We start from the raw sequence: 14,966 nt of genomic DNA on the forward strand, positions 1-14,966 counted from the left end.
GTGCACAAACACTCAAGAATTTTCATTAAACTTGTTTGACATTCACCATACACTGCTCAACAGAGGAATTATTAATTATGTGTGTGACTGACCTTTGACCTGGCTAAAAGGGGGAGATCCATGGATGTTTACACATAAGAATCTGGGGTCTAATTCCATTGCAATGTTTGACAAGAGTATCATGAAATATTACATACTTGAAACTAGCTGACTAAGACTAACCCAGGAATTTTTTAATCAACATACAAGATAATCCGGAGGTCATCTGGGCTGACCTCTTGAAGAAGGCTTCCCTGGATGTGAACTCTAAGGGGGGGGGGGTCACACGTGTCACATCGAGATCTTGGTCACGAAAGGTCTCAACCGTCTGGGTTTCATTGGGTTAGGTGGGAAGAGTCAGAGAACCACGTAATAAATTTATAATGTTATTAAAGCTTAGTGTTAATTGCTTTTTATTCTCTCGTTTTGGAATGCTTTGTCAACTAGTATAACCAATGAACGTTTCTAAAGAGACAGTGTACACCCACGTAGGCTGGCGTACCTTCATGTTGAAGGACGCAACAAGGGTGTCACTCTCCAAGTGCTCCTCAGTGAAGCTTCTCACACCTTGGCCTCAAAGTTACTTAGCTTGTTTGATTAAAGTTCACTGAACTGTGAGGCGTGTGGCCGCCAAGTGCACACAAACACATGGACACGCTGCGTCATGATTGATGATTGATTGTTGCCCCCGGAGGCGGGTAGTTTATTGTGCACCCCATACTCATCCTGTGAGCGGTAGCGCAAAAGCATTACAGAGGGCACAAAAGGTTGCGCCATGATGAACAATAACCTAACCTATTCTCACTGCCGCACCCAAGCTAATACAGCGCCAGTAAGATATATCTTATTACATTGTTACTTTCAAAACTGACTTAGCGGTATGTGTTGTTCTTCACTTATACTTAGCATTTAGATAGTTTAAATGCCGGCACACGGCTCCCTGGGCTCATGTGGTGTGAACATTGACAATAATAAACAGCAGCTTTGCCATGATCCTGTAATTCTACACATCTAAAATATTTTGTGTTAGTATTAGAGCTACTTTTAACATACAATATAATAATTTATTGTAAATTCATAGATAAGTATAAAGAAAAAACGTTTGTAACTAGCCGACTTTAAAATTGCAAGGTGTGCAGGATAGAGGTAATTGTTAAAGTAAAAATCTGCACTGAGGTCGGGCATTCTGTAATCCTTTTTAACGCTATCGCTCCTCAGTATGGGGTGCACAATAAACTAGTAGCCTCCGGCGGTAACAATTATGACTTCACAGTTCTCGAACAACATGGGAGAAGGAAAAGAAGTTTCGGAAATCTGCACAAGATGTCCTTCAAGATTCTGTATCCCACATATGTCAGTTCAATTATGGAATAAGCGGCTCTAGCGTGGAACCCAACTCTCTCTTCAGACACAAAACGAAGCTGAATGCAGTCTAGAGGTATACCACCAAACAGTAACCAAAGTTGAGAGGTATGATCGAGTTACAAGTAAGGTCAAAAGTAACTGAAGTTCACACCACACATAAAATTACATTCAAAGACAAACACGTAGATATATCGACATACGTTTCGGACACAGTTCCATCCTTGTGTGTTCGCTAAATATAAACAAAGTTTACTAAGGCATTTTGTCTTGCGTTCCCATCAAATTTCAGAGAAAGTCAGTGATCTCACCTGTTAGTGGGCGCCACCTTGCAGATCCTCTGTTCGGGCACGTTGGTCCAGTTCCTGACTGTGTCAACAAGACCTTCTGCACTCAATAGACCAAAACCGAAGCGCGGGTTGATCCTGAGCCCCCGGGCGTTGGTGATCCAGCCGCCGTTGTGAGCCAGGGGCGCCCACTCGCTGGACCACACCACGGCGTGCTGCACGTCCCGCCACGTCAGCCCCGGACTGTTGGAGGACCGCAGGGTCAGGCGGCCACGGAGGCAAGGGTATTATCAGAAGAAAGCGTGAAGCCAATATCATTATGCAGCACTTGCAAGGGTGGGAGAATAGATAAAGTGTTGAGATAATGTGAGGAGGAACAGTGCCCAACCACTTGCTACATCGGAATCGAACGCCGGCCCTGCAAGAAGCGAGGTCGTCGTTGGACCGCCCAGTCCAAGTGAATGGGCCAAGAAGGGAGGAAGGGGCCAAGAACTGTTGATGGATCACAGGTTGAGGAAGCGTAAGAGAGAGACCATAAAGTCTTGGCAGAACACACGGCATGAGAGAGTGAGATCCAGGGACCTTGGACTGATATTGAAATTGAAATTGAAATAAGTTTATTGAGGTAAAATACACACAAAGGGATGAGGTAGCTCAAGCTATTCTCACCCCGTCCAGTACAACGTGTTCATACATATATAGACACACATCACAAACAATAAATATATTGCCGAACATTCTGAGAACCTTGGACTGATATTGGGCCACATGTCAAGGGGAAAAAAATTACCCTAAGCAGCTGGTGATGGACAGGGTGAGTAAGCGTGAGAGACACTCTAAATCCTTCGTGAATTATAGGGTGAGGGAGAGACCCAAATTTATGCTGTTGGTGAACTACAAGGTGATGGAGGGTGGGAGATAACTTGGGGTGTAGGTGGACCATAGGGTGAGGGAGGGATGACTGTGGGTTCTATTCCAGGGATGGGCAACCTTTTTGAGAGTGCGTGCCAAAATCAGCCAAGTCTCTGACACAAACTTTTTCCACATGCCAACTATTTTTTTTTAGAACATATTTGGTATCTCTTAAGAACTTTTTAAACGAAAAAATAATAAATTATCTCAGTGCAGTAAAACATAGTATAAAAAAACAGAAAAAAAATTTATTTAACCTTCAGAAGTACATTTCAACAGCCTTTAAGCTTTTGTGACTTTAATAGAATACAACAGATAAAAAACTAGTTGACTCCTTTTATATACTGTCAGTGAGACTTCTGCTGCTGCATAACTGGTGACAGATTTTACATCGGGTTTATATTTAGTAACATTGAGAGATATGCATGCAGCGCTAGTTTCATCTGTCATGCTACTCCTGTTACGAGACTTAACAAAGTTCATAATTGAGAACAAAGATTCGCAAGCATATGTAGACGAAAACATGGTTAGCAATGCTGTTGCAAGGTTTTTTAAACAGACATAATTTTCTGGAATAGTATTCCAAGTCCTTAATACTTCGTTTTCCGCATTTCTCTTTGTTACTTTCATCTCTAATCTCTCTCTTTCAATATTTTCCAAGTCAACTCTAAGGTCAACAAATTTCTGCTTCCAAATTAAGCTACTCTGAAATTCAATCAACTGCATCTCAAAATCATCCATGTCTATCCATGAAAACATTTGCAAGTTTAGTTCATCCATTTTGATGCTGTCTGAAAACTTGATGAACTTTACTGTGTCTTCCAGTTCTCTGAATTTGGCAAATCTTGTAGAGAACTGCCAAACTGTTGACTCGATAATGTTTACAAACAGCTTTTGAAGACATTTGTGGTCTGTTCTGTCATCTTTTAGATCACTGATGTACCTCTTTAGGTTTAGAAAGTATCTAAATCTCTCATTATCTACATCCCTCTTAAAAACTTTAAGCTTCATTTCAAAAGCTTTTATGTAACCAAACATAACATCAAGTGTCTTACCAGCGCCCTGTAACTTAATATTCAATTCATTTAAATGTTCACAAAAATCTGCAAAAACATCAGTTTACAAACCCACACGATGTCAGAAAATTCCTGGTATGACACTTATTGGTCGTTCAAATAGAGCTTTATCTCATCTAAGCATTCAATAAATCGTTTCAGAACCAAGCCTCTGCTAAGCCAACGAACATGGTTGTACATTTTCAGTCCTTTATACACAGATTCTACCTCATCCAGTAGAGTTTGAAATTGTCTTTTATTTAAAGGCCGACCACAAATGTAATTAACAACCTTGGTAACTGTTTGCATCACTTCTTGCAGTTCCTTTAGGCCAGCTTTTGCACATAAAGCCTCCTCATGTATGATGCAATGGAAGCCAATCAGTGGATGACCAACACTTTTTGCAAACAGATTTACAAATCCTGCCTTCTCACCAGTCATGTTTGGGGCACCATCTGTTGTGATGGATACTACTTTTGAAATGTCAATTTGCCGAGTAGAGAATTCGTTCACAACTGTTTTACATATTTCAGCCCCGGTAGTACGCTCAGGTAGTGATGCAAGAGCAACCATCTCTTCACATACTTCATCACCCTTCATAGATATGATTGTCAGTGTACATTATGGTTATGGGTGCAGCCGTTAGGTTGGAAAGGCTTATTACATAAAATATGAGCCAAAGTAAATAGAGGGGAATCATCATACATCGGCATGATCGATGACGTAAAAAAAGAAGGTAACTATGGCAACAAGATCAACTTCTTTTTCTTGAGACCTCTTTAGCTTCGAAGAGCTTACCTCTTCACCACCAGGACGTACATATACTGCCATGGCATGTAAGCTTATACCCCAAGGAAAGTAGTTTTTTTTTTGTCTGTGCTTAGGGTAACATGTGCTTGCATCTGTGCTTAGGGTAACCTATGCTCTTGCGTGCCAGAGACAAGTCATCGGCGTGCCAAGTTTGGCACGCGTGCCAGAGGTTGCCCACCCTTGTTCTATTCTATTGGTGAACCGGACACAGGGTGAAGGAGGTACCCACAGGGGTAAGAGAGTAGGTCTCTCTTGGTTATACTTCATATGCCAAATGTAACAAATGTAATATATTGATTTGAACTGCTTATTAAGAACCCAAGAATTCTAATATAAACATTTTTAATTCACCGTTTTTTCTACTTGAGCTCCAGTGTGACCTACTTGACCTCCAGGGCGAGGGCGACGATGCCAGCAGCAAGGGGGGCGGCGGCGGAGGTGCCAGTGAACTTGTCGGTGCAGGTGTCGCGAAGGTCCGTGGTGGCCTGCAGGGAGCCGCCACCAACGGTACAAGTCATATATTCATGTATTAGTTGATCAAGCAACATACAGTGATGTATAGGTGACCAAGCAACACTCTCGTGGTCATACACTGTGGGTCTGCACACTGGCCGTCCCTTCACCCACACCAACCAACCATCCACGGACCATCACACCACCAATCCTCACCAAGACACACGTATATAAAACAACGTGACAGCATTCCACACAGGCACCTCAGACTGGACTGAGGTAAGATACACACTGATATCGCATGATACACATCATTCCATTAGTACTGCTGTCATAAGAATGTTATTAAAGACAACAAAATCCTACACACAATCCGTATTCTTGACAATAATAATTTTTTTGTAACTTTTGTGTGATATGTTGACGGCAGCGGGTACACGGCGGAAGAAAACTTACGATCTTCTGGTCGGTGTAGGCGCCGGAGGAGTAGGCGGCGGCGAGGGTGGAGGCGCACTGCTCCCCGTACCAGGGGAACCTGCCGGTCTCTGAGGCGCTGCTCACGCTCAGGGTGAAGATGGAGGAGGTGTAGCCGTCGCAGTTACAGTTGTCCCCCGCTGACCCTCCGTTACCAGCCGCCCAGACGTATACTGTGCCGCGACCCCCACGACCCTGACGGCGGAGTACCAGCTGTAGTGGCCAGCAGCAGCACCACCACCACTAGCAGCAGCTATGGGACGTGTACTGGTGGGGAAGGTGTAGTGGTGGGGACGAAGTGGTGTAGGGGTCGGGAAGGTGTAGTGGTGGGGACGGTGTAGTGGTGGGGACGGTGTAGTGGTGGGGACGAAGTGGTGTAGGGGTCGGGAAGGTGTAGTGGTGGGGACGGTGTAGTGGTGGGGACGGTGTAGTGGTGGGGACGGTGTAGTGGTGGGGACGAAGTGGTGTAGGGGTCGGGAAGGTGTAGTGGTGGGGACGGTGTAGTGGTGGGGACGGTGTACTGGTGGGGAAGGTGTAGTGGTGGGGACGAAGTGGTGTAGGGGTCGGGAAGGTGTAGTGGTGGGGACGGTGTAGTGGTGGGGACGAAGTGGTGTAGGGGTCGGGAAGGTGTAGTGGTGGGGACGGTGTAGTGGTGGGGACGAAGTGGTGTAGGGGTCGGGAAGGTGTAGTGGTGGGGACGGTGTAGTGGTGGGGACGGTGTAGTGGTGGGGACGAAGTGGTGTAGGGGTCGGGAAGGTGTAGTGGTGGGGACGAAGTGGTGTAGGGGTCGGGAAGGTGTAGTGGTGGGGACGAAGTGGTGTAGGGGTCGGGAAGGTGTAGTGGTGGGGACGAAGTGGTGTAGGGGTCGGGAAGGTGTAGTGGTGGGGACGAAGTGGTGTAGGGGTCGGGAAGGTGTACTGGTGGGGACGGTGTAGTGGTGGGGACGAAGTGGTGTAGGGGTCGGGAAGGTGTAGTGGTGGGGACGGTGTAGTGGTGGGGACGAAGTGGTGTAGGGGTCGGGAAGGTGTAGTGGTGGGGACGGTGTAGTGGTGGGGACGAAGTGGTGTAGGGGTCGGGAAGGTGTAGTGGTGGGGACGGTGTAGTGGTGGGGACGAAGTGGTGTAGGGGTCGGGAAGGTGTAGTGGTGGGGACGAAGTGGTGTAGGGGTCGGGAAGGTGTAGTGGTGGGGACGAAGTGGTGTAGGGGTCGGGAAGGTGTAGTGGTGGGGACGAAGTGGTGTAGGGGTCGGGAAGGTGTAGTGGTGGGGACGAAGTGGTGTAGGGGTCGGGAAGGTGTAGTGGTGGGGACGAAGTGGTGTAGGGGTCGGGAAGGTGTAGTGGTGCCTGGGAATACCCAACACATGGGGTCGAATCCTCATCACGGCGTCTAGGGATTGTCTCACCTATATATATATATAATTATAGTGCCCAGAATTGTGTAGGGGGCGGACGTAACTAGGGACCAGAGGTCATCCGTGATGGCCTCCTCTTCGGGTAGTATTGACCTTCAATTTCTTTCTTTATTATGCACCCCATACCCATCCCGTGGGCGGTGGTGTAAAGGATTACTGAGGCACATAATATTGACCTCATCACTCTTTCTCCTCTATGGCTCTTTATTATCTCTTCTTTACTCACTTTTATGTTATATATTGTACACACACACTCTAGATGATGTTTATGATGTCCAATGTTGAAGTGCAACTCAGAATGTCCCGTAATATGTTGCTTGCTTCTGATATGTCTATGTATATGTATGTATATACATATACACGTTGTACTGAACGGGGTGAGAATAGCTTGAGCTTCCTCATCCCTTTGTGTGTATTTATACGTCAATAAACTTATTTGAATTTAAATTTGAAATGTTGAAGTGAAATGCAGAAAAAGTTACAAATACAGCATAAGAATACAATCAAATCTAACCCATCCATACCTAACCTATCATCATCTAACTTATCCTTATTTAATCTATCCTACCTAACATATCGTAACCAATTCTATCCTGGCATTATTTATCCTAACCTGTTCCAACTTAATCTAACCTTATCCCAAACCTAGCCTAACCAAATCTATCATGACCACAGCCATAATCATATTTGATTACGGCTTACGTGAAGCCGTAAGGTATCGATCAATATTACATATTTTGTCCAGAGTAAAGTGACAGCAGACACCTGGATGGTGTGTTCCAGCAGACACCTGCTCCTGATAGTGAGTGCTCTTACAACTATAATACAATAGTAGACTACATGTAGCTGCTTCAAAATGTATGGACATGCTTTGAGTATATTAAGCTTATCTCAGGCGGATAAAGAATATTACAATATACAATAATAAAATATTGGTTTACTATATACGTGTAATGAAGAACATCTTCACGTCTTTACTTAATGCAAACTGATATATCAAGACAGATAAAATAATGATATTTAACCTAATCTATTTCAAATTTAACCTAATCTATTTCAAATTTAACCTAATCTATTTCAAATTTAACCTAATCTATTTCAACCTAACCTGTCCTAATTTAATACTACCAAAACTAACCTAATCTATCCTAGCCTATCGTAGTCTAATAAAACCCAACAATCTAATCTATCCTAACCTATCAAAACGTAATAAAACCAAATATAACCTAATCAAATCTAGCCTTACCTATCCTAATCTCAGCCAACCTATCTGACAGTGCTTAGTCCATGGTAGACTTCTCAGAGTGAGTTGAATATTTACCAGCTGAGCATGTGTGTGTGTGTGGTGTTTACACTGGGTGTAACAGTGGACAGAGGTGATGATGTGATCAGGCTCCAGGAACGTGCCATCCCAATTCATGATAATACCGGTTCTGATCCAATATAATTACGAGGTGTAGGGAGCGTGGGGTGTGTATAAATATCCAGGCCTTAACCAGGGTATGTATTACCATCAGTTACATGATAATTCGTATTATTAAGTGATTTTGAAAAACGTTTCCTGATAATAACCATAATTTCCTGATCATTTCCATAATAACTTATTTCCCTTATATTTCTGCACTGTAAAAGGCACCACCAATGATTGAATTGTGTATTTTAATGGGCGTTCCTCCACTGTTTCTTCTGTACATTCTTGAGGGGATGAAACGGTAGGAGTTTTACGTGATCGATCTCCCTAGCACTGATCCATCGTGATTTGTTGTGGATATGTTGAGAATTAAAAAAAGTGAAAATATTATGAATAATAAAAATGCAAAAAAAATACATAATTGACAACTAAATAACATATTGTAAAAGTTTAAATTACAAAAGCGTTAACATTAATTTACAATTCCAAATACTTTGCATTGTGTGTTAATATTGTCTGAATATGTCTGATAATTACATGACGTCACATAATTACGAAAACGTTATCAAAATGCTGAAACAAATTTGTAAAGAATGTTTAGGACTGAACTATTCCGGTAACTTGCGTCATTTCTAGTGGGTTTGTGTACGCAGACAATACACATTATTTATATGTTAATACATCCCCTCCACCTGTCCATCCTCAACGCTGTAGGAACATCAGTCAGGTTGAGCTGTAAGCAGTAAAGACGTACACAGCTGAACTCACCTCCATGACGCCCTTTCGCAGCGACATCTCAGCTAGCCTGCCGGGGCCCTCGACCCTCTGGCCGTCGTCAGTGGGCCCCCAGGAGCAGCTGACCACGTCCACCTTGTCGAGGGCATGAGAGAGGGATAGGCCCTCCACCACGTCGCTCACCGGCCCATCCAGCATCCGGATACCTGCACCGGAGGGAGGAGGGCACGTGTCAAGCAGGAGGGGGACACGTGCCAATCAGGGAAGCGACGCGTGTCAAGCAGGAAAGGGGGACATGTGTCAATCAAGAGTAGGGAAACGTGTCAAGCAAGAGGGGGAAACGTGTCAAGCAGGAGGGGGAAAACACACTGGCTCCGTACGTCATCCCGACGCCACACTTACCGCCCACTCTGGCTCCATACGCCATCCCGACGCCACACTTACCGCCCACTCTGGCTCCGTACGCCACCCCGACGCCACACTTACCGCCCACTCTGGCACCGTACGCCACCGCGACGCCACACTTACCGCCCACTCTGGCACCGTACGCCACCCCGACGCCACACTTGTGGTTGTTAGCGGTCATGGCTATCTCCCCGGCACAGCGGGTGCCGTGAGAGTTGGAGAAGCGGGTGTCGTAGCGGGGCGTGGGGTCGTCGTCGTTGTCGTTAAAGTCGTAGCTGATCTCTGCGTCCTGCAGGAGCATGCAGTTATCAGTTATGCGGTCATCAGGTGAGATAGTGTCAGGTTATCATCACTTGGAATGGTGTAAAGTTATCATCAGGTGGTATGGGTGTTTATGCTCACAACTGGTCAAAGTTCCCAGTCAAACATTAGACCTGTGAGGTGAAGGTTGAGGGAAGAAACTAACATAGTTGTTGGTGAGGTCGGTGTGTGCCCACTCGAGGCCGTCGTCAAGGACCAGGAGCCTCACCCCCCGACCTGTCACCCCCGCCTGCCACACCTTCACCACCTGCAGGTCCAGCTTGGGCAGGTCAGACCGTGTCCGGGTGTCGTACTGGCCACATGGAGAAAATATGGGCATTAGTTTCCAATTTTATCTTTGTCGCTCTCTGTCGCACTTTCTCTCGTAGGAACATAATATTAAAAGGACATTATAGAAGGTATGTTGATCCAAGCGAGGCTGCTCTTGTTCGTCAAAACCTGTCATGTTTGGACCTATGAGGCTACCTGGTAATATATCCTGTGGATATATTTCTACACGCACTGTTCATCTCTGTTATATATGACTTTATACAAAATGGAAATTACTTTTCTTAGTACCACTTCAAAAGGGAATTTATTGCTCGTGTATAATCAAATTCATGATACATGATGCATATATATATATTAGTATTAATAATTATTGATCAGTTCTAATTTAAGCTACAGGTTCTCGTACCATGTATTGCATCCATTTTAAGTACATTTCAGAATTTTGACATACATTCGTTATCAACAACAATACAAAGCTGAAACTTCAACAGAAAGACCAAAGACTTACCAGGTACCACTGACGCTGCCACATCTCGTCGTTAAACATGGCTTCCATTCCCAACGCCTTGGCTGCCAAGGCCGACCTCTTGCTCCTGTTGATCCTCTTGTGTTTCCTCTCTACTTCCTTTCCCTGAAGCCTCGCGTCCCCCTGAAGCCTCGCGTCCCCCTGAAGCCTCGCGTCCCCCTGAAGCCTCTTGACGCGAACGAGAGGTGCATAAGGGTCGTAGGGGTCCCCAACCTCGGCCCTGTCATCTCGCTTCACTCTCTGCTTCACGTACTGCTGCTCCGCCCACACCACCTTCAATTGAACCTCAGCGTTCAGTGCTACGCTCTTAAACAAAGCCTATGAGCACTGAACAATTCGGCTCTGGACCTAAACTTATGAGCGTTGAGCACAACGACTCTAGCATTGAACCTGAGCGTTGAACACTGTGACTCTTGCACTGTACTTGAGCGTTGAACACTCCGTTGAATAACATTGCCCAGCAACAAACATATAAAATGAAGAGCTTAATTTAATCACTAGTACCATGCGCGAACTTTGTGTGGTGTGACCAGCTGCTTCCTCCCCGGGCATATCCCATCCCGGGTATACTCCACCCAGGGTATATCTCATCCCAGGTAAGTCCTATCCCGGGTAAATCTCATTCATCAATAATGTTTCCCACTTCCCTCTCTTCCGTTTTATGAAATTAAAATTATGATTATGAAAATAATTATGAAAGTATTGATAGAAATGTGCCCCCCCCCCTGCTGACACCGACCAGAAGATTGAATAATATATTATATGAGCAAGAACACTGTCTTGGTCATGGTCGTGTAGAGGTTGAGTCGTGGTCGTGCAGTAGTCGTGGTTGTGGTCGTGCAGTAGTCGTGGTTGTGGTCGTGCAGTAGTCTTGGTCATGGTCGTGTAGAGGTTGAGTCGTGGTCGTGCAGCAGTCGTGGTTGTGGTCGTGCAGTAGTCATGGTCATGGTCGTGTAGAGGTTGAGTCGTGGTCGTGCAGCAGTCGTGGTTGTGGTCGTGCAGTAGTCATGGTCATGGTCGTGTAGAGGTTGAGTCGTGGTCGTGCAGCAGTCGTGGTTGTGGTCGTGCAGTAGTCTTGGTCATGGTCGTGTAGAGGTTGAGTCGTGGTCGTGCAGTAGTCGTGGTCGTGCAGTAGTCGTGGTTGTGGTCGTGCAGTAGTCATGGTCATGGTCGTGTAGAGGTTGAGTCGTGGTCGTGCAGCAGTCGTGGTTGTGGTCGTGCAGTAGTCTTGGTCATGGTCGTGTAGAGGTTGAGTCGTGGTCGTGCAGTAGTCGTGGTCGTGCAGTAGTCGTGGTTGTGGTCGTGCAGTAGTCATGGTCATGGTCGTGTAGAGGTTGAGTCGTGGTCGTGCAGCAGTCGTGGTTGTGGTCGTGCAGTAGTCATGGTCATGGTCGTGTAGAGGTTGAGTCGTGGTCGTGCAGCAGTCGTGGTTGTGGTCGTGCAGTAGTCATGGTCATGGTCGTGTAGAGGTTGAGTCGTGGTCGTGCAGCAGTCGTGGTTGTGGTCGTGCAGTAGTCTTGGTCATGGTCGTGTAGAGGTTGAGTCGTGGTCGTGCAGTAGTCGTGGTCGTGCAGTAGTCGTGGTTGTGGTCGTGCAGTAGTCTTGGTCATGGTCGTGTAGAGGTTGAGTCGTGGTCGTGCAGTAGTCGTGGTCGTGCAGTAGTCATGGTCGTGGTCGTGCAGTAGTCTTGGTCATGGTCGTGTAGAGGTTGAGTCGTGGTCGTGCAGTAGTCATGGTCGTGGTCGTGCAGTAGTCTTGGTCATGGTCGTGTAGAGGTTGAGTCGTGGTCGTGCAGTAGTCATGGTCATGATCGTGCAGTGGTCATGGTCGTGTAGAGATTGAGTCGTGGACGTGCAGCAGTCGTGGTCGTGCAGTAGTGATGGTCGTGTAAAAGTCGTAGCCGCAGAGGCTTAAAGCGTGGATTTTTGCAGAGGATTACAAACAACAACAGACTATTTACGTCCAAACAAAGTGGTGGATGATAAAGTTACCGAGGCGTGGGCGTTGAGGTGGTGGGTGAGGGCGGGGGCGTGCCTCTTGTGGGCGGCCGGGTGGTCCAGCTTCACCATCCGGTACACGTCCTCGAACCCTCCCACCTGCACAACCAAAACACACAAGCTTATTGCGAGGAGAGATATTTGTTCAGAGGCGAGAGCTTGTTTGTCGATAACCAAAATTTTGATTGTGCGCGGGAGTTTAAGAAGTGGAAATTCGCCATATATTGGCTGCCTTCCCTTGTTGAAATTGGAATACTTTATTGAGGTAAGATACACACAAAGGGATGAGGTAGCTCAAGGTATTCTCAACCTGATCCTTCCCTTATTTGTCTCAGTTTGGTCTTGATAAGGATTCAAAACTGGTCGAAATGGTGTCAGTGTCCATTCATATATGTGTGAGTTGTAGGGTTATTGGCCCCATTATTGTGACAGTCTTTGCAAGAGGTGGTAGTTAAAGAAGAGGGAGTTAAATTAGAAAGACTGACATCATGTTTACCACTCGCTTACACTCCCAAATATTTGAGAACGGTGAAGTAAACTGCACGTATGAAATAACACATATTATAAACATAATAATCAAACGAGTTATTTTTGTAAATGTGTAATTAACCGAAGAGTATTTATAAGAATAGTAACACCTAATATTTTAGATGTATTGCATTGTTATTTTGTTTTGTTTTCAGTAACAGAAAAACAACAATGTATTTGATCCTGTCTCAAACACAAATACATTTAAACTTAAACACCATATACAATGTCGTCAATATCTCCCTCCCCCCCCCCCCCACCTCTCCCTCCCTCCCTCCCTCCCTCCCTCCCTCCCTCCCTCCCACACACACACACACACACACACACACATACACACACACACACACACACACATACACACACACACACACACACACATACACACACACACACACACACACAATAGACGAAAGGAGATAAGGGGGAAAAGATGACATGAAGATTCTCATGAGAAATTTACAAGGTAGACAAATCAGCATTGTTCAAAACTAGGAACAGCAAAACGACGGGTCATAAATGGTATCTAGAGACAAATAAGTCACAGAGACGTTAGAAAGAACTTTTTCAGTGTTAGAACTGTCAATATGTGAAATAGGTTAGGCGTACAAGTCGTCGAAGTTAACTCGATTCTAATTTGTAAATGTAAATATGATAAAAGAGCGAGAAATTTGACATTGCACTGATCTAAGAACGCTGTGAAGGCGGGGCTAGGAACCCAGCTTGACCCTGCAAGCACATCTTGATGAGTACACACACAGTAGGAGTCTCTCTCAGTGCAGAGCGGTTATGAGCTGCAGGATTGATTGATTGATAAAGATTAAGCCACCCAAGAGGTGGCACGGGCATGACTAGCCCGTAGCTGCCGGGATCATCCCGGGCGTAAGTAACCCAGCACTTGGAGAGGTGAACCAACACACTTTGTGACGGAGCTCACCACGGTAAACAACTCAGTGTGCATACTTTATCTTCACCAATTAACTTATCATGCAATATATACATATATATAAGCGGGGAAAGTATACATGTGCGTGTTTTTACCTAGCTGTGCAGGCAGGGGTTGAGTTTCGGTTCTTTGGTCCCGCCTCTCAAGCATTCAATCAACTGGTGTACAAGTTCCTGAGCCACTGGGGGGCTTATCATATCTACTTTTGCAATTATGAATGGGGTTACCACGGTTGTCTGCTATGTATATACCATAAGGCTAGTAGCTCCAGTATCACGGTGAAAGGCGTACGACACCCCGGCCGACTACGATCTGATTTCAAGCGAATTGGCTGTTTTGTTTCATGTTGGCGTTGGATCCTGCTGGAATATTTGTCTTACGTACGTATGGTTCACCACAGCTCCATAAACGACACTTTTGTACTCATTAATATCTTCTAACTGCATGTTATTGTTAGTTTTATGCTTTACATGCATCAGAACTATAGTCTGGACTAAGGCCATAGACAAGATCATTATTATTATTTGTCGTTTAGTACTGTATGGGATCAATGTTATAACGTTATTGGCATAACGCGTTCTTGTGATTATAGTGTCATTATAGATCGTGTGAACGTTACTCCCATTATACAGAACTATATCTTCTATATCTTGTCATTTTGAAGGTGTGTGACCTCAGTGGTAGAGAACTATCTCTTCCACTGCCTTTCACGGGGATTACGTTTCAATTGAAAGGGAAACACTTGCGGGGTAGTGAGGACACTTGAGCGTAATTACGCACAAGGCGTGCGTGTGTGTGTGTGTGTGTGTGTGTGTGTGTGTGTGTGTGTGTGTGTGTGTGTGTGTGTGTGTGTGTGTGTGTGTGTGTGTGTGTACTCACCTAGTTGTGTTTGCGGGGGTTGAGCTCTGGCTCTTTGGTCCCGCCTCTCAACTGTCAATCAACTGGTCTACAGATTCCTGAGCCTATTGGGCTCTATCATATCTATATTTGAAACTGTGTATGGTGTCAGCCTCCACCACAACACTAC

The 14,966-nt window shown here is 45.4% G+C and overlaps 1 protein-coding gene across 1 annotated transcript in view; it reads right to left on the bottom strand.

The window, feature by feature from the left end:
- The window catches only part of LOC123762676 (neuroendocrine convertase 1), a 41,521-nt gene that overhangs the window by 25,025 nt on the left and 1,530 nt on the right, over positions 1-14,966 (bottom strand). Inside the window, exons 2-9 of the mRNA XM_045749339.2 lie at positions 12,463-12,567; positions 10,454-10,744; positions 9,821-9,967; positions 9,478-9,643; positions 8,983-9,155; positions 5,375-5,587; positions 4,850-4,950; positions 1,713-1,931 (exon numbers count right to left, since the gene is read on the bottom strand). Coding sequence (XP_045605295.2) covers positions 1,713-1,931; positions 4,850-4,950; positions 5,375-5,587; positions 8,983-9,155; positions 9,478-9,643; positions 9,821-9,967; positions 10,454-10,744; positions 12,463-12,567 — 1,415 coding nt within the window. The remainder of the gene's footprint in view (positions 1-1,712; positions 1,932-4,849; positions 4,951-5,374; positions 5,588-8,982; positions 9,156-9,477; positions 9,644-9,820; positions 9,968-10,453; positions 10,745-12,462; positions 12,568-14,966) is intronic.

Source organism: Procambarus clarkii, chromosome 27 (genome assembly GCF_040958095.1).
Source record: "Procambarus clarkii isolate CNS0578487 chromosome 27, FALCON_Pclarkii_2.0, whole genome shotgun sequence".
In the NCBI taxonomy this organism is placed as follows: domain Eukaryota; kingdom Metazoa; phylum Arthropoda; class Malacostraca; order Decapoda; family Cambaridae; genus Procambarus; species Procambarus clarkii.